This window comes from Eptesicus fuscus, chromosome 19 (genome assembly GCF_027574615.1).
Source record: "Eptesicus fuscus isolate TK198812 chromosome 19, DD_ASM_mEF_20220401, whole genome shotgun sequence".
In the NCBI taxonomy this organism is placed as follows: domain Eukaryota; kingdom Metazoa; phylum Chordata; class Mammalia; order Chiroptera; family Vespertilionidae; genus Eptesicus; species Eptesicus fuscus.
In genome coordinates this window covers 18349631-18370338 of record NC_072491.1, presented here as the reverse complement: position 1 = coordinate 18370338, position 20708 = coordinate 18349631, and the positions used below count along the sequence as shown (strand labels likewise).

The 20708-nt window shown below is 36.4% G+C and overlaps 1 protein-coding gene across 4 annotated transcripts in view; it reads right to left on the bottom strand.

The window, feature by feature from the left end:
• EMC2 (ER membrane protein complex subunit 2) overlaps window positions 1-20708 on the bottom strand; it is a 61946-nt gene that overhangs the window by 23400 nt on the left and 17838 nt on the right. For all 4 annotated transcript variants that reach the window (XR_008554572.1, XM_054708544.1, XM_008143394.3 and 1 more), the window contains 5 exons: window positions 19278-19363; window positions 19071-19130; window positions 13633-13714; window positions 12877-12987; window positions 11739-11843 (listed from right to left, as the gene is read on the bottom strand). Coding sequence is in view for 3 of the 4 variants with exons in the window: in XM_054708544.1 (XP_054564519.1) it covers window positions 11739-11843; window positions 12877-12987; window positions 13633-13714; window positions 19071-19130; window positions 19278-19363 (444 nt within the window). In the remaining variant the exon portion in view is untranslated. The remainder of the gene's footprint in view (window positions 1-11738; window positions 11844-12876; window positions 12988-13632; window positions 13715-19070; window positions 19131-19277; window positions 19364-20708) is intronic.

Below are 20708 nucleotides of genomic sequence, written 5' to 3'. Positions count from 1 at the left end.
GCTTTGATGGGTTGGGGAAGGGGGTACAAATAGGATACCACATTATAACACTTACACAGCAAAACAAAAATAAATTCCCATAGAGCTGAAGTCATAAAAAGTATTTTAAAATACAACATTTTTCTTAGTTTGTACTTAAACATAATAACAATAGTAAATATAAATTTGTGATTTTTAAAATTAGCTAATAAAAAAATCACCTAAGTTTGTGTATCAAGATTACTAACAACCAGTGAGTACTATTTAGAATAAACAAAGCAAACTTATTTATGTCAGAACAAATAAAGAGAAAGTTGAAAATATAAATCAATCACTTCAAATTTTGCCTGACATGCAATTATTTTGTCTATTCCAGAATTATATGGCAATTTAACTGATTAAGCCGGAATCCTATTTTTCCCTCAAATCATGATTTAATTTTCTATTTCCCAAAAGGATAGTAACAGAATCACCTCCACAATCATAAATAACATATGGATCACTAGCACAGATGAATTTAGCAGTATACCAAAGAAGCATTTATCTGGAAAATTATTGTGTGTAGGTTCACATTAAAGTTTTTCATGAGCATTAATCAAACTTGCCTGCCTCTACCGAACATGCTAAACCAATTACCTCATTGAAAAGTCAGTAGTAGACATATTCTGTTTCATTATTAAGTAGAAAGAAAAGCAGTTCCTAAAACCTCTTTTTCTCTAATTTACAAATGCCTAGAAAAACATTACAATAAGGAATATTTTTCTTTATACTTGTTTATATGCCTAGACATGAGTCATGAAGTTCTCAATTAGATCCCACAGATTTGCTTACTAAAATGTCAATCTCTAGTTATAATTTGCCAAATTAATCGTAAATTCTGCATTTTTGTTTTTATACAGTTAAGATTTTGCTTAAGTAAACTCTTTTTTCATAATTCTGTTGGATCTTAAAAAAATTCACCCGAAAAATTACAATAATAATAATAATAATAATAATAATAAATAGTCAATGATTCACCCATTGCAATTACTGGGATAAGTTGGGCTAAAATTTACCTTTACACAATTTTGAAAACAACATGGGTGTACAAAGTAATAGGATAAATAACATGGGACACTGGTTGGATGAATCTCAGAAACATTACACTGAGAGAAAAGAGCCAGGCACAAAAGAGTACATAACCTATGATTTCATATATATAAAGTTCTAATACAGGCAAAATTAATTTATAGTGGTAAAAATCAAATCAGTGCTTGTCTGTAGTATGGAGTGAGTTCACTGCAAAGTGGCAGAAGGGAACTTTCTGTATGAAGATGTTGTGTATCTTAATTGGAATGGTGGTGAGAGGGGAATTTAAACTTGTCAAAACTCAACTGTAGACCTAAAATGTGTGCATGTTTTTTGGCATATTTTACCTCAATAAAGTGGATAAAAAGGAAGGCAAAATAAACAAAGCAGAAGGAAGGGACTATGGAGTTATACAATCTATCTATATATATAAAAGCCTAAGTGACCATTACGACCAGAATGACCAGTGGTTATGATGCACACTGACCACCAGGGGGCAGATGCTTAACTCAGGAGCTGCCCCAAGGCCGCAAGCCCCGATCGCTGATGGGGCCTACCAGCCAACCTCCTGGTTCCTCCCCATGGCTGGCAGGCTCCTATCGCCTGATTGGGGCCAGGTCCTGGGCTGGGACGGGGAACCAGGGGTGGGTGGCGGCAGATGCGGCCCCTTTCCCAGGGGGACCAAGGGCCAGCTCCCTCCTCAGGGCCTGTGGCAAACCCCTCTGGTCCCTCCCCCCACCTGGAAGGCCCCGATTGGCTGTCATGGTTGCAGTTGGCTCCTACCCCCAGCCAACAGGTCCTGATCAGGACCGGGCCCCAGGCTAGGACGGGGAACCTGGGGGTGGGTGGCGGCGGATGCGGGTGGCAAGGGAAGGAGGCGACGGGGAGTAGGAGAACCTGTGGGGCCTTGATCTCCGGCCAGGCCTAGGGATCCCACCTGTGCACGAATTTCGTGCACTGGGCCTCTAGCAGTGTAATAAACTGCCAAATGAGAACATATTTCTCTTCCTATTGCGAGATAAGTACTGCATCCCTGATCTAAGCTGACCATGTGATTTTCTTTGCTCAATGGAATATTAGGAACATGTGACAAGCCCAGAAGCTTGAAAAGCCCTTGCACATCCAAGTTTGCCTGTTTGCTGTTCTTAGAACCCTGAGATCCCTACTTGAGTAGGTCCAGGTTAGCCTGCCAAATGAGAGATACCCAGTACTCCCAGACAACAGATAGCCTTTCAATTATTTAAGTGAGGGTATCAACCACTAGCATAGGACAGAAATTGGTAAGAAATATTCAAAGTGATGAAAACCAAGGACCTACAACCAATAAGTCCAGTTGAGGGAGTATTTCAGATCTTGCTCCCTGGCTTATGTCCTCAGTTTTACTCAAATAAACTCCTATAAGATGGCAGCGTAGGTGAACGCAGTACTTGCCTCTTCCCACAACCACATCAAAATCAGTGATTTGGAATATGAAAAAGTAAAAACAAAAACAAAAAAACACCCAATCAGAACAGCAAAAGGAAAAAGAATCCAAATATATGAAATTAATGTAAGGAGGTTCTGGGACAACTTCAAGTGTATCAAAATTCACATCATAGGGATGCCGGAAGAAGGAGAGAGAGAGAGCAAGCAAGAAACTGAAAACCTATTTGAAAAAAATAATGACAGAAAATTTCCCTTACCTGGTGAAAGAAATCGATATACAAATCCAGGAAGTGCAGAGAGTCCCAAACAAGAGGAATCCAAACAGGCCCACACCAAGATACATCATAATTAAAATGCCAAAGGTTAAAGACAAAGAGATAATCTTAAAGCAGCAAGAGAAACGCAGTTAATTACCTACAAGGGAGCACCCATAAGACTGTCAGCTGATTTCACAACAGAAATTTTGCAGGACAGAAAGGATTGGTAAGAAATATTCAAAGTGATGAAAACCAAGGACCTACCACCAAGATTACTCTAGCTAGCAAAACTATCATTTAGAATTGAAGGTCAGATAAAGAGCTTCCCAGACAAGAAAAAGCTAAAGGAGTTTATCACCACCCAACCAGTATTACATGAAATGTTTAAGAATCTTCTTTAAGAAGGAAAACAATGATCAAAAATATAAACAATAAAATGGCAATAAATATATATCTGTCAACAATTGAATCTAAAAATCAAAATAAATGAACAAGCAGAGCAGAAACAGATGGACAGACATAGAGACCATTTTGATGGTTGCCAGATGGGAGGGGGTTGGAGAAATGGGAGAAAAAGGTGAAGGGATTTAGAAGTATAAATTAGTAGTTATAGTGTAGTCACAGAGTTGTCAAGAACAGCATAAGGAATACAGTCAATAATCTATAATAATAAAAGCGTAATATGCTAATTAGACTGGACATCCTTCTGGACGACGTTCCAGATGAAGCTGGGGCTACAAGGGAAGCCCAGGTCCAGGGTGCCAGAGGGAAGCCGGGGAAAGGAAGGCCTACTCTTGCATGAATTTCATGCATCAGGCCTCTAGTATTCTAATAATTATGTATGATGTCAGATGGGTATGATATTTTTGGGGATGATCACTTAATAAGTTTTATAATGTATAGTCACTGGGAGTACACTGTACACCTGAAACTATTATAATATGGTATGTCAACTGTAAATGGAAAAAAAAAAAAGATTTAAAATAAATAAATAAGCCCAGTCCAGACTTGTGCAGAATTACTCAATTGAGCCCAAGCCAAACAGCTTACCTATAGAATCATAAGCAAATAAGTTACTATTTTAAATCACCAAGTTAGCAAAGGATAAAAGATATAAATATTTACTGGATCAGATTGACAAAAAGCGAACCCTGAGCCTCTGTAGAAAAGGCACAGAATATGTAAGCTTCAAAAGCAACAAGAGATTTTATTTAAAACCTGTTACTGGTGTCAGGAGGAAGAAATAATTTTGCACAATGAGTCCTAGCTGAAGAGAAATGGAAGTTGCTATACAGAAATCTGACATGACCAACTAAATTAAGATGCAATACCTTCTAAGATTACAGGAACTGGCAAAAATTCCTTATACTATCCTGTCCTATGGAGTCAAGAAAAGGCAAATCATACCTTCAGTAAAGTTGTGCAAAACATCTGAGAAATATAGAGCTTACAGTATAAAACTAAAAGACTGAAGAGCATTAGTGATGCTTTCAGAGCTCTTTCCAAAGAACACTGAGACCTTATAAATAAGCCTATAAAAAGAATATGGATCTAATAAAATACAGTAAGAAAAAATTTTTAAATAAGAATGGCAAGGAGGGTAAATATAACTAGAGTATAGGGCTTGAATCTTTTAATGATGGCTTAAATTACTGAAATGATGGGAGTCATGGCTATTGATAGTGCATCTCATAAGCAGGGAAGGGCATGTTTGTCTGTTTTTGTGTTACTGAGGGATAGGAAGAAAGAAAAAGAAACAAAACAAAACAAAACAAAACTCTGAATTTAGTAATTATTGAAAGCTTTAGGTCTGAACTGAAGAAAGTGAAGGTAGAATATCAATTGTTCACATGAGAAAAGATTGAAAAGGGAGTTAGAAACTATAATTACAATGTCAGACACATTTATACCTGACAACTCCTTATAGAGGCAGTATATTGTGGCCATTAAGAGCACCAACTCTGGAGTCAGGCCTGCCAACTCTGGAGTCAGATTTGGTAAAAATTATGTATTACCTCCTTTAATCCTCAGAAAACTTTTATTATGCCCACCTTGCAGATGAACAGTGAGGCCCAGGATAGTATGTAATATATCCAAGGTTGCAGAGCTAATAAATGTCAGAGCTCAAACTTGTAGAGGGAAAAGTCAGACAACATGGATCTATTCTATTCTGTGTTCTTCTCTTTAAGTACTACATGGTACTGGCTTCCATGGAACGGGACTCATGACACAATACAGAGATGGACAAAAACACTCTGGATAGTTAAAAGGGGGGAAACTGAATCCTATTTCACATCGTACATAAAAAATCAGTTCCAAATGGACTTGGGATCTAAATGTGAAAAGCAGAAGGAAAAAAAGATCTAAAGACACTCAAGATTATCTTTATAACCATGAGTAGTAAATGATTTCTTAAACAGAAATCAAAAAGCACAAACCATAAAGGAAATGAAAGATTAGGTTGAACATATTTATATATCATCACAAACATACGTATATGTACAACAAAAGACTTGTACAGCAATATTCAGTATAGTACTATCATAATAGCCCAAAACACAAAATAATCCAAATGCCTAACAACTGATGACTAAATAAAATATATGTTCATATAGACTATAGTACAATGAAAATGAATGAACTACAGATATAAAGGATAAATCTCATAAATACGTATAACAGTGATATTGGCTAGGCAAAAATAAATACATACTGCATAATTCCACAAAGTTCAAAAAGGGCCAAAAACTATGAGATTATAAATCCACACTCTTGGGAAGGACAGAAGGACTACAAATTGAGAAGAGGTACCAGGAGAGCTCTGGAGTGCTGTAATGTTTCTACTTATTGACCTGGATACATTTGTTGGTGCAGGTAGTTAGCTAGTTATTGATAAAGAAAGGGAGCAAAGGATATCACACATTATTAAGCATAATCAACTAGGAAGCATATGGCTGCTTGCTTCACAAGGAAGTTACAGCTTCACACACTCCCCAGGGAACCAGCAGTTCAATGGGATAAGGGATCCTATCTAATAAAAGAGTAATATGCAAATTAACCACCACTCTGCTACACCCTCAAGCCACGCCCACCAGCCACACCCACCATCCAATCAGGAGCGAGTATGCAAATTAACCCAACCAAGATGGCTGCAGCCACAGAGAGAGCAGGAGGGAGGCTTGGATTTCCCCAGCGATGGAGGAAGCCAAACTTTCCGCACACCCTGGCTAGCCTAGGCCTCCATTTAAGGCTACAAAGTTTCAATTATAGAAGATAAATAAATCCCAACAAAAATGGTGGCAGCCACGGAGCTGGAGAGAGCAGGAGGCTAGGGTTGCCCCCGGCGATGGAGAAAGCCAAGCTTCTGCAGCCCTGGCCTGCTTTGGCCTCCACTTAAGAATACAAAGTTTCAATTATAGAAGATACATAAATCCCAACAGAAATGGCTGCCACAACGGAGCAAACAGAAGGCTTGGCTCTACTTCAGGCTACAAAGTTTCAATTGTAGAAGATAAATAAATCCCAGATACCAGGGCCTCCACTTGGGTCACCGGAGAGCGTGGCCAGCCTGCAAACCACCACAGGCCCCTCGCCCAGGCTGCCCCATGCTCCAAGGGAACCCCCACCCTGATCCGGGACACCCTTCAGAGCAAACCAGCTGGCCCCCACCCATGCACCAGGCCTCTATCCTATCTAATAAAAGAGTAATATGCAGATTGACCATCACTCCAACACACAAGATGGCTGCCCCCATGTGGACACAAGATGGCCGCCACAAGATGGCCAGCAGGGGAGGGCAGTTAGGGAGGGACCAGGCCTGCAAGGGAGGGAAGTTGTGGGCAATCAGGCCAGCAGGGGAGGGCAGTTGGGAGTGACCAGGCCAGCAAGGGAGGGCAGTTGGGGGCGATCAAGCCTGCAGGGGAGGGCAGTTAGGGGTGACCAGGACAGCAGAGGAGGAAAGTTGGGGGCAAACAGGCTGGCAGGGGAGCAGTTAGACATCAATCAGGCTGGCAGGGGAGTAGGTTAGGGGGTGATCAGGCTGGCAGACAGAAGCGGTTAGGGGCAATCAGGAAGGCAGGCAGGTGAGCAGTTGGGAGCCAGCAGTCCTGGATTGTGAGAAGGATGTCCGACTGCCCGTTTAGACCCAATCTCACCGGGGGGTTCCAGATTGGAGAGGGTGCAGGCTGGACTGAGGGACACCCCCCCCCCCCCCGTGCACGAATTATGTGCACAGGGCCTCTAGTAGAACAATAAAGGGGAAGGGGTAGATCAATAAAGGAGGAGGTAAGCACATGTATAGTAGGAGCCAAGATGGTGATCATATAAGGCCTGTCAGCCTACCCTGGGAAAAGAATAAAACTGGATAAAGGGACACAAGACCCTGGAAGATTTAGGAAATAGATTGGTCAGGGGGTGGACCCATCAGAAGCCCAGGAAAGCTTAAGAAGTTGACCGGTTATAGTGAAAAAGCACTTGGTCCTTCCCAAGTGTCTGTATGTGAACATGCTCTTTCTCTATGTCTCTCTTTGTAACATACATGTTCTCTCTCAACAGCAACCATGTGAGTCTGCAGGGACTGGGGCTCCAAAGGACTAGGCTTTAATATGGCACAGAATCTCTGCACACTGGCCCTGTTTCTGGGCAAGATTGGATTTTTTCCATGGCAGGACAGACAGAAATGGGACTGAAAACCTGGGGCCAGCCTTCCAATAAAGCTTATCATCAGACCACCCTTCCCATAGAGATCCTTGGAATGCTTTCCTTGTTACATTATGAAAGAGCCCCACTTTTACCAGCATCACATTTACCTTGTATAGTACATTGAAATGTATATTTATGATGTGTTTCTTTTTACCATCCCATCCTGTGTAATAAAAGGCTAATATGCAAATTGACCAAATGGTACAACAACCGGTTGCTATGATGCACACTGACCACCAGGGGGCAGACACTCAATACAGGAGCTGCCCCCTGGTGGTCAGTGCATTCCCACAAGTGGAGTGCCACTCAGCCACAAGCCGGGGTCACGGCTGACGAGCGCAGTGTCAGGGGCAGGAGCCTCTCCCGCCTCCGCAGCAATGCTAAGGATGTCTGACTGATGGCTTAGGCCCACTCCCCGCTAAGCCGTCAGTCAGACATCACCCGAGGGCTCCCAGACTGTGAGGGGGCGTAGGCCAGGCTGAGGGACACCCCTCCCAAGTACTCGAATTTTGTGCACCGGGCCTCTAGTGTATGTTGTAATTTAATAAAAATTGATTTTAAAAATAGTTATCCCGTGTCAAAAAATACACTCTGAGCAGCTAGTTGCTTCTCAAAAATGTCTTAAAAACAACAATGTAGTATGCATACCATCCTATATAATAAAGGGCTAATATGCAAATATACCAAATGGCAGAACAACTGGAACAACCAGTTGCTATGACATGTGCTGACCACCAGGAGGCACGTGCAAACATGGCAAGCATTGGCCACAGTGAGATGGTGGAACAGGTGAGCAAGGGCACCAGACCAAGGCCGGAGCGACCGCTCACACCCACTGCCAGTGCTGGCCCCACTCACACCCACAGCCAGCACTGAAGCCGCTGCTCACACCTGCTGCCAGTGCCCGGCACTGGTTCCAAAAACTCGGCACCATCAGTGGGTGCAAGCGGCAGCTGCCTACCCTAATCTCCCCTGAGGGCTTCTCTACCTCCCCTTGCTCCTGAGGGGCAATTGGGGTAGCAGCGGCTGCTAGCACCTGCTGCTGGAGCCGACCCCAATCGCTCCATGCTGTCAGCGGGTGCAAGTGGGGCTGGTGCTGTCAGCGCGTGGGAGCGGTAGTGGTGGGAGTGGGGCTGCTGGCAGACAGGGGACTGGGGGACATGGTGGGAAGGGTCGGGCGGGGGTGCAGAAGATGGGCCAAGACCTGCCCCTGTGCCTAATGCAGCCTCATGGCCCACATTTCCTTTCAAGGTGCATGAATTCGTGCACTGGGCCCCTAGTTAGTTTATATTATACAAGTCTTATCTTTAAACTTCTCTAAGCCTGCTTTGTATGAAATCCCAGTATAGATCTGAGCTATCTTAAACTGATACTGTTGAAATTAACCTAGCTATTAATAACAGGAAAGGAGCAAAGGGAAAACTAGACATTACAGGCATGTCATTTGGATAGTTTCACCAGAAGATACTACTTTATACTCCACAGGGGTCCAACGAAGGGGATATAGGCACATGCCCAATAAAGTTGGAGTGACATAGGGAAGGTGCTGGCTGTCAGAGCTGAGAACAAAGGTCATTGGCCAGAATGGGCACAGCCACTGCAAGGGCATGAAATTTGGGATATTTAATCCCTTGAACAAAGGAATTCACACCCTCTAGGGACTCTTGGGACTTGTGTGACTCTGCGTTTGTGGAGCAACCCTTACATCCCACACAACAATGGACTAATGGACTGCAACTAGCCTGATACTGAACTGGACCCAGCTCAACATGGAAAGGAAACTCTGGATACTGGCTTTGCTTCTAGCTTTACTAAAACTCCAGCTCCACTTCTTCTATGACTGGACTAAGAGAAATGGGACTTTGGAAACCCAGGGATGTAATTCCACACAAATAAAAATCACCCATCCTCCCATGCAAGTCTCAGAAAACTCTTTTTCTCGAGATACTGTAAAAATTCCACCACCAGCAGCACCCAGTAGGGAAGAGAACCTCCCATTTTCTCTGATAACAAAACTGCATTTGAAGAAGCCCAATCAAATATTTATAAATATGACTTATATCCTAACAGAGCTAACATTCTCTATTATGTGCATAAAATAAAAATACAGTTACATTAAATGATGTAATCATGGAAGCATTGAATTTTTTAATCTTCCCAAGCTTCTCCAACAGAAGTACAAAAACAAGGAAACAGCACCAAAACCAAAATAACAGAAAACAAGGCCAAAGAAGACAACTTCAAAAAACTACACAGCAGGTAATTTTCCAAAACCCTAGAATATAGTTGGTATCCACAACAGAAGGACCTAAAAAAGACCAACAGCTGTGCGGTAGGAGCAACAGGAAGTAAAAGAGGACAATCTACTACTCTACAAGCCACAGAAAGAAAAAAAAAAGTGTAAACTGATGAATCTTCCAATGGCCTGCAAAACCAGGACAGTCTCAAAGGCTACAGATCAAAGATATGCAAGTGTAACATTAAACAAGTCTAATAGTCAGACCTAAAAATCTCTGAAATATCTAGTAAATACCCTCTTCCAAAGGGGAAAAGAAAACTAAACAAACAAACAAACAAAAAGCAAAAACAAAATAAAACCCACCTCACACAGAACGAAAACTACTGGAATCTGAAACCAAACTGACCAGGACAGAAAGCCTGGGGGTAAGAAGAGGAGAGATGGTTTAGAAAAGGTAGTCATGCCCAGAGACAACAAATCCCAGAAGAAGAAAACAAAACAAAAACACTAACAATAAAACCCAACATTGAAAAATGAAAGCAACACCTCAAAATTTAAGATCTATAGAGATCTAGGGTTAGAACAGAGGGCTAAACCGAAATATATTTCTGAATTAGACCTAGTTCTGACATAAGCTGAATATACAAAGAGGTCCTATTTGAGTTCTCCTTAACAAAGAAGAGGAAGCTACAGAGAAGTCAAGTTGGAAAAGTTATCCTATTTTATCTCTGATTCCCTAAAAACTTTCTCCTAATAGCCCAGGAAAATTGTCTTCCTGAATCATGGAGAATACGATAAAGAATATAAAGTAACTCCAGAAAAATTATTAAAGAAAAAAATAAGAAAATGACAGAAAAAGTATAGGAAAAAAATGAATAATATAGGATATGAGAAAAGAGAGCCAATAGACCTATAATTGGAGACCTGAACAAGAAAACTTAAGCCTTAGCTGGTTTGGCTCAATGGATGGAGTGTCAATCTGCGGAATGAAGGGTCTCGGGTTCAATTCCGGTCAAGGGCACATGCCCGGGTTGAGGGCTGGATCCCCAGTTGGGGGCACGCAGGAGGCAGCCAATCAATGATTATCTCTCATCATTGATGTTTCTATTTCTCCCTCTCTGAAATCAATAAAAATATACTTTTTTAAAAAAGAAAAAAAAACTTAAGCAAACAAAAAAGTATTTAAAATTATAATTTTAATAGCAAATTCCTCAAATTAAAAGAGGAATAAAATCCACATATTAAAGGGTCTATTGTATATTTGAAAAATTAACCCGAGAATAATCAACAAAACATACTGTAGTATTTTAAAAATAAATAAAACATTCCTTAGGAGAACCAAACAAAAAGTCTAAGTTAGTTATTAGGGAAAGAAAATCGGGAAAATCAGGTGTCAGGGTTCTTGACAGAAATATTTTATCCTAAAAAACAATGGAACAATATGTTTAGAAGACTTAGTTATGTAAGCTTCATAAGGTTTCATAAAAAGCCAAATCATCCTCCAAATATAAAGACTATAGACATATAAGTTATAACATGCAAGATGTAAGAAGATATATTTTTCCAAGAGGCCTTCTTGAAGAATCTCCTAGGTATGAGCTTCAGAAAATCAGATAAGATATGACATGTAAGGCGAGTACATAAACTGTTATATAGTCTGGTTAGTTTACTTTTAGGCTTTTCTTCACTTTTTCATTATTTGAGATACCTCTAATTACTAACACACGCACATACCCAATTTGCTTCTGAAATGCATCCTGCAATTTGTTTATCCTTTCTGGATTTTTCACAATTACTTTTTATTTGCCAAATGCAGAACTACTGAGATTTCTAGATGGTGAGGCTAATTATGGGATCATAATAGTAACAGACTCCTCTAGCAGGGGGCAGAGAAGTGATCCTACAACTACAAATTCATTCTGTAGTTAAAACACATTTGATAAAGGCCCAGAGGCATAAAAGTCCAATGACAGACATTTGGCTTTGTACTTTGTAGAAACAAAAACAACAACTAAGATATACAATACATTAACTGACCTATATGATAATATAAAACTATTAATACTAACCTGATAAGCTCTGTTTATTTGACTAGCTGCCCAACTAGCATATTTCATGTTGTCCTTTTTTGTTTTTGCACTTGCTTTTGGATTAGAAGCAATATGACTTGCCGACTAAAAACAAAAAGTAAACATCAAGAACGAAATGCCATTTTTCTAGCAAGATAATAAAAAACATGTAAGGTCACAGTTGCAATGGGATGATAACAAAGTTTTAAAAATTGTACCAAAACAATTTGTTTTTAAAATAAATATAAAGTTAAATCAAACTGCAGTGTTTAAAAATGACATGTTTTAAAATAATAAATAATCCAAATTGAAAAGAGAAAGAATATCTTTAAAAATATCTAAAATTATTTTATTAGCTGTCTACCACAGCTCTTAAGGGTAAAATTCCATTTCTTTCCTGAAAAGTATTTCATTTGTTTCTTCCTGCCTCCATCTCTACAATCAATTCTTTTCATTCATCTAAAAGTCCATAAAAAGACTAGGATAAATTAAAATTCAAAGAACTGGCTTATTAAAGGAAAGTTTATTTTTCCAGGCATTTTGATTGTAGAGAGTGGCTCATTTTATATATATTTTAAAGCTCAGCAAATTCTTCCTACCCCAAAGCTCTTGTTAATTTACTTTTCTAAGCTTGTCACTTGGCATACATAAATAATGGGAATATTTAATTACATGCTTCCCACAACTTCCAAACTGGTTTTCTATACCATAAAAAAAATGTTTTAATTTTACATAAGAGATTTTATTTCTAATATGTCTTTTATTGCCATGGTTTAAAAATATCTCATACAATTTTAATTTAAGGTAAGAAACATAACAATGTTGAGAATAAATCCAAGAATGTCAAAACAATTAAGAAATAGTATGAATTTTTATCAGTTACTATTTAATTTTATAAGGGAATATATCACTTCTGATACAATAAAAAATATTTTACAATGAAATGTCAAATATATGGGATGTAGTAACATTCAAAAATAAAATTATCTTATAACTTATTACTCATAATTAACTAGAAGAAAAAATGCATATGCTTATAAAAAAAAAAAAAACAAGAAAGAAGTGATTGAATAGGATAGTTAATGGAGTTTAAATGACAGATTTGGTAAAATAACATTAAACATGCACCTTAACTCACCATGTAAAGTCCAAACAAAGCTCTCATATTTCTGTTGTTCAGTTTCAATGCCTGTGCAAAATACTTTCTTGAAAGTTCAAGGTTTTCAAGTCCACCTTGGGTATATTTAACCTGTTAAAAATTTCAGAGTGCTGAAACTTGTTTATTTTACTACTTTGAAATATAGCATGTTTCATCATACCATAGGCATTAGTAACTGAAACAGATATTCTGTAAAAAAATACAAGATGTTTAAATTTTTTCATCTTAAAGTTGTTAAAGCTTATCTAAAATTTAAAGCATAATCTTCCCCAAAAAACTATTCTATTAACAGTCCTTAAAAATGAAGTCCTTCTAACCTTACAGCATTGAATTACATTGCTATCCTTAATACTTAATGACAAATACTTGCTACTTCCCAAAATACTGATCTTGATATGAATTTTCTAGAATTTAAAAAAATCATAATCACTATCCATGTTTTAGAAGTTATTAAATGGTGACAATTGTGGCATAATTAATTCATAATTCAAAAAGAAAATAGTATACAAATAAAAAATACAAAGGATTTCACTGTTTTAAGCAGTGTTTTTAACTGAGAAGTCACTATTTCCATTACAGTATTAAAAATTTAAAACTTTTACTCCAAGTCAATTTTCATCAAATGCTTTAAATATTTATATACTTGCCTAACATTAAGGACATAATCTTAGTTCCATTATAATACCCAAACCAACAAAAATAAAATCAGATACAATTGCTGTTTTTGAAACTTACTTCAGCATATTGCTGGCAGTATAAGTGGTTGTATGGATTAGTCATCATAAGCTCCTCTAAACAAAAGGCTGCTCTGGCATAGCTGAAAAATATCAAGGAGAAATTAAAAGTAACAAATTTTATCTTAGTTATGTCTTTAAATAATTTTAAAAAACAAGTTTATTAATGTTAGACATTTTGTTCCCTAAATAACTAAAATAGCTTTATTATTAATAAAGGTCTTATCCTAAATTCATAAATACAAATATTTAGGTTTTTAATGCAATTAATAAACAAAGGCTTAAATCCTAAAGCAGCCCATGAAACATCAATACATATTTTTGAAAACTAGGTCACTACTATGACATTCAAACATTATTAACAACATAGGCTTCAAGACCTTGGATCAAATTACATATAAAATAAACTTCTAGAATTCCACAAATCATTTAATAAAATAATCAAATAGCTAAAGTGTAAGGAGGAAATAAACATTTTATTAAATACTCTCTATTCACTAAAAATCCTTTATAGACATAAATTTATCAACATATTCTATTACAAAGACTTTTCATTAGTTAATTCCACTGTAAAATACAAAATCATAATAAAGTTATATATTTCTAAACCCATAAAAAATAGACTTAGTGGCTTTGATATATACTCTGCTATTATTTAATCACGTGGTAGAGAAACAAAAATCTTGCTGAAAACCTAAGGAGAAAACTGCTGCAAAGGGTTCTGGAAAAATGGTTTTACACCAGGTAACTACAATTCCCCTCAATGTATTTTATGTTTAAAGTCATGTGACTATACTCACTATTTGTAAGAAATCCTAAAGAATACAGGTGTCCTAAGATTTATTCGCAGTGAGGAGGTGATGAGAGTACCCATTAGAGAAAGGCTACCTATAGTTTTTTTGGCATTTGTCACCAATATCCTATCTTTACACTAATGTCTGATATACTTACTTTTCAAAATACACGTTGCAGTTTCATATATGTAACTAATAAGAACTTTTAAAAAAATATGTTTTATGATTTTAGAGAGAGAGGAAGAAAGAGAGAAATATCGATGTGAAAAAAAATGTCAACTGCCTCCCATACACCCCCTGATCAAACCCACAACCTTTCAGTGCACAGGACAATGTCCCAACTGATTGATACCAGCAAAGGCAAAATCTAACTTTTATCACATCCTCACTATGTATTATTTCCTAGGTATTAGAAGTATTAACTCATCTAATCCTTCCAAAACCCTAGGAAATAGGAAATTAATATCACCATTCTATAGTTAAGAACACTGAGGCACAAAGATTAAGCTGAAACCAGGCTGTGCCACTCCAGATAGTCTACACTCTTAACCACTATGCATACTGCCTCTAAGCACTACATACCACAATGGAAAATTGTGGTGATGGTAGTGATGAAGATGTGAATGGTAACATAAAGACAGGAACAACAATCAAATCCCCAGGGTCTGAGGAACCAAAACAGCTTGCAGATTACCCCCAAATCATAGTACTTTAGATTTATGAAGATTATTATATATATAGACTAGAGACCTGGTGCATGAAATTCATGCACGGGTAGGGTCCTTAGGTTTGGCCAGCGATCTGAGCCCATTGGGGCCTTCCTTCCCCTGGCTGCCAGCTGCCAGCTGCCAGATGGGGCCTTCTTTCCCCCAGCTGCTGGCTGCCGTTCAGGGCCTTTCTTCATTCTGCGCTGCCCCCTGGTGGTCAGCGCACATCACAGCGATCGGTAGAACTCCCGGTTGGTCAAACTCCCGAGGGGACAATTTGCATATTAGCCTTTTATTATATAGGATTCTCATCAAAGATCATGCAGCTGTTTAGCCCTTTCATTTTTATATCCAAAACCAGGTTCTTGACATATGATAGGTATATAATGGGCGACTGCCTAAATGAGTGAACAAATAACTGAATTAATGTCTAGAACAATGAAAGTATTGATATGTATTTATCTATCTGATGTTCATTACTCTATAAGACAAGGGGAAAGTGGTCTCTAAACACCTAACTTCATCAAAAAGACAGTTCCCTTCTAAATGTTTCTTTTACTAAATTAAGTTTTTAAAGTTCTTCTGATCCTCACAAAAGCATATGTATAGGTTACATATTTGTCCCCTAGATTGCTTTATCAACATTATTTTTCCTTATAACATTTTAATTATTCTATTTGTTATAAAATTTTACAATAAGGCTGGGCCTACAAAAAGGAACCGTAATCACTATCATAATTAATGTATAATACTAGCTGATTCTTACTAATATAATATCTAGTTTTAACTACAAATCAAGTAAAAAACTTTAAGTGTCTGTTTAAAATATGTATTTTTGGTTTATAATATGTATTGGTAATGCTAACAATACATATAAACAAAAATATATATTTTAGATATGTTATATTGTTTTATATTTAAAACAAGTAAAGTATCTCAACATGGTCAATTGGTGTAACATATACCACTTGAATAACTAAATACACACTAGAATTTATAAATCAGAAGCAAACTTAAATAAAGGTAACATAAAAGACATAAAAAAATTCATGGAGGAATTCTATTTCCCCTTTTCTCTCTCTCAAAACACTGAATAGGCTTATATGAACATTCTACTGTGAAAATTTAGAGTAAAAGTTCTAGATTTAGACTAGCAATGATGCCTGTGACCTATTATATTTAAAATAGCTTATAAACTATTCATATGCAGAAAATGCCAAAATGTTAAATATATCTAGGAATTCCTAAATTGCTACATTTTTGCTACTGTGTCCATAAAACTGTGCTAAGCTGACATCCCACAATAATTTACCACTTACACACACACACAAATCCTACCTACTATAATGACTTGCCCAAACAAAATGAATTAAGTGAACAGATTCTGATTTTCACTTCAAAAAATCTGAAGGTATTTATTTCCAAGTACTCTACATCTGAATATTTCTTCTAAGTGCTCAATTTGAAAAAATAAATGGTTATTTTGTGAATGAATACCTTTAAGACCAAAAAGAGTTTTGTGATACAGGATAAAAGGGAAAGCTGAACACAATTATCATTTCCTCTGAAAAGAAATTTTTCAGGTGCTTTTCTGTCTTTGTAGTTTTCAATTGCTTTGGATTTTTTATTTCTCTTAAGTGTACATTCAACTCTATCTCAATAAACTCTTTAGAGATTCAAAACAAAGCAAAACTAAATGTGGGCATTACAAGATGAAGCAAATATTAAATTTAATGATAGGTTAAAAATAAAGTGTAACCTATTTGAGAATTAAATCGAGAAATATTAGAAACATGCAAAACAGAGGTGGTATATTTATACAGTTCTTAGAGGACAGAAAACATACAAGCAATGAAAATGGATACATATGACCATCTAAAAATAAAACCTGTTTTTTTAAAAATCAATATGAAAAAAAACTCAACTACCAAGCATATATTTCTGGAAAAACAAATGTTCCAATCATTTATATAAAGAGCTCTAAAATAAATTTTTTAAGGGGTAACTAATTTTCACCTAACAAAATTTGCAAAGATTAAAAAGAATGATAGCACCCAATGTTGTTAAAGGGACACTAATAATAGCTGGTTTGAGAGTGAACTAGGAACAAGTTATCAAAATCCCTGAAAATGTGCATATCATTTAATCAAGTAATTCTATTTCTAAGAATTTAGCCCAAAGAAACAATTAAAATAAAGCAGTATAGCATGATAGTGGAAATGAAAAACAACCTTTTTATTCACTAAGAAAATTAGTTAAGAAAACTAGGTTACATTTAATAAGATGGAATAATATAAAGACACTGAAATCACATTGTGGAATATTTACTGTAATAAAAAAAATTTTGACAATATAACTTAAGTGAAAAGCATTAGGCCACAAAAGATAATTCCATTTTAGGTTTCTGTTTGTTTCAAGAGATATTAAAAAATAAAAAATAAACTATAGTTAACTTTAGATGATGCAATTACACATGATTTTTTCCTTCATCTTTACTCTTTATTTAATTTTCCAAATTTTCGGCATTAGGTATTCCTTTAATTAATAAAATAATTTCCTTGATGATTTGAAATGTGTTTAAATGCTTTTAATCACAGATCTTCAAACGGCACAAAAATATTTTAGATGACTATCATCTGTCTTATGAACAAAATAAAACTTGTTTTTTTACTGCATTCTGAAAATTCAGTTCATGTTATTTAAAATATATACTATATACTTCATAAATATGGACTTAAAAAATAAGGAAATGAAATTATTACCATTTAAATCAAATGGTAATAATTACCAAATGGTAATTTGGTTTAATTACCAATCTCACATGCATAAGAGAATCCTAAATATGTTCACATATGTGAATATATAAGTATACACTCATCTATGCTGAACATGATTTGGAAAATAATTTCCTAAGGGAAAATAAAGAGAATCTGAGAGTCAAAATATGGTATAGAACTGGAGACTGCTTCCCAGAATATAGTATACATTCATTAAATGATGTTATAATTTTAATATTAGCCCCCACTAATCTCAGAATTATGCAATTAACTACCTTAGCTCTCCATTTCGCATTACATATACAGCCCTGAGCAAAGGCAACAGACAAGTATCTTCATTCTATTTTATTTCCTGTGTCAGCTATTTGTAGTATGAGAATGAGATTAATTATTCATGCATAGTAAGATGTGCATGAGAATCTGATTCTATTCTCTCTAGAAGAAAGAAAAAAGCAATGTGATATATTTCAGATTCAGAAGAACTAAGGGGGGGCAGGGGTCCTGCCTCTGGATGGAGGTTAGCGTTAATGCTGTGTTATTAGAAAACTTGCACTAAGACTGGGCTAATCCTCTCACACTGGGATTTCCTCCTGTCACTGCAGCAATAAAAAAAGCTAACAAAAACATTAAATATCCAATAAGCCAGTTCCTACAGCATTCAACATTCTTGATTATTCTTGGTTTTTTACCCAGGCAACAGGATGCTTCTCTACTTTGGAAGACTTGATTCTCTTAGTACTAAGGCTAATAAATGCATACAATTGACAGAATTTTTAAACAGCAGGGAGTATAATACTCTTTGTATTATAAGAACAATTAGAACTCTAAAAATTCACAATTTTTATTCACTAAAATAACCATAGCTCAACAAATGCAGGCCTTCCTAATTCCAAAGAATGCTTTATGCATTTTAAAGAAAAACTTATTTCCCCAACAAAAATAATTTAGTAAAAAACAAATAACCAAGTTAAAGCAATTCACATATTATATCCATCAAATCATGGATTTGTTATTTTTTCATTTAACTATTTATTTTGTTCATTTAAAATGGCATGACTCATACCTTCTCACCAATCCTTCGGAAACCATTAGACCTTCTAAACTTAGATAGTGATGAAAACTGCACTCCTAACAAAATTGTATGTGTACTTAACAACTTACTCATGTTCATTGATATAAAGTTCTGCAAGTTCATGCCAGGCTTCTTGGTCTCCAACAAATCTGGTGAGGGAAAAGGAAAAAAAAAAGTGTGTAGATATTTGGTAAATAAACAGCATGTGGGCAAAAAGGAAAATCAATGCAAATTCCATTTTAATTAAAAAAGATTTATCAGAATAACGAAACACATTCCTCTTCGAAAACACTCACTGTTCCAAATATTCATTCAGTTCCCGAATGGCCTCCACATTTTTTCCCTGGGCTTTTCGAATGGCAATCTTACGCTTTCTTGCAGCCTATGGGTTGACATTAATAAAGGATTAGGCGCTCATGATTCCCTGGGTTTTTGTAAAGAAGGTAATTTGACTGTGCAAATTATTATCTCAATGCCAGTGAAACTCTATTGTAGAACTACTGCTTAGTGGAGATTTATAAACATACCCCATGACATCCCACCGGGGAATTCAAACATTCCTCTAACAATCACATATGCTTTACTTTTGATGTACACATATATGCATCATTTCATTCAAATAAATAACCATCCAGATTCCGATAATTACAAGCCAGCAGGGAATCTTAATCTTTATCCACCCTAAAATCCTTTACTCTGTCTCATTCATAAGATCTGTATCTTAAGAGACAGAGGAATAGTTGAGATTAAGAAAAAAAATATCACCATGACCACTTGAATGCCATTATACAAATATGGCTTCTGATAACTTTTTTGCAATTTTAAGAGAACAATCTGCTTATGAGTCTTTCAAATGAATAATATAGGTCCCGAAAGACATATTTTAAAATAGACAAAACATTTAAACTTGCATTTTAAAGTTTTTTAAATAATAAATAACAAAATCAGGGGAGGAAGCTGGGTGGAGAGGGGTAAACAGGAAAAATGGGGACATCTGTAATATTTTCAACAAAGTTAAAAAAAGAATTTTTAAAAATCAATGACATTTATTTATGCATTCATCAAATATGTACTGAAAACCTACTATATGATAGGTACTATGCTAGACAATGAAAATATAAAGAGAAAGATACATCAATAAAAGAAAAACAATAATAGAGTATAGGGAGTTGTTGTGATGGAGTAGATCCTAACATGCCTGTAGCCGAGTGGAAGAGGTCAGGAAACAAAGAGGGTCCCAGATGTGACACCTGAACTGAAATAGAACGGGCAAGTAGACATTAAGAAAGCAAAAGAGGAAGTAATGTGGAAGACATTGCATAATAGGAGGAACACTGGAGCAAAGGCATAGGAGACAGCAATATTGTGTGTAATCAAGACTATGCACTAAGGCTGCAGTGAACAGTCTGGGACTGGAGGGCACTATATGAATTAATAAATTTACAACCCCTCCATCTCTGTTTATTTTATTCAATGCAGAAGGCTAAACAATAAAACACACTAGGGCCAGATTAAGCTTATTAATTATCATTATTATTACTTTTTTATATAATACATACTCCACAAGATGCAGACAATGGAAGTAAAATAGATGGATTCTCTTTAGACTAATGGAGCTACCAGTCAAGGAGTGAAAAAGGTGGGAGATTTTGCTCTGAAGAAGTGAGAGTCAAAAAACAAACAAACAACAACAAAAAACAACACAGAAAATCAAGAGACTCCCCAAT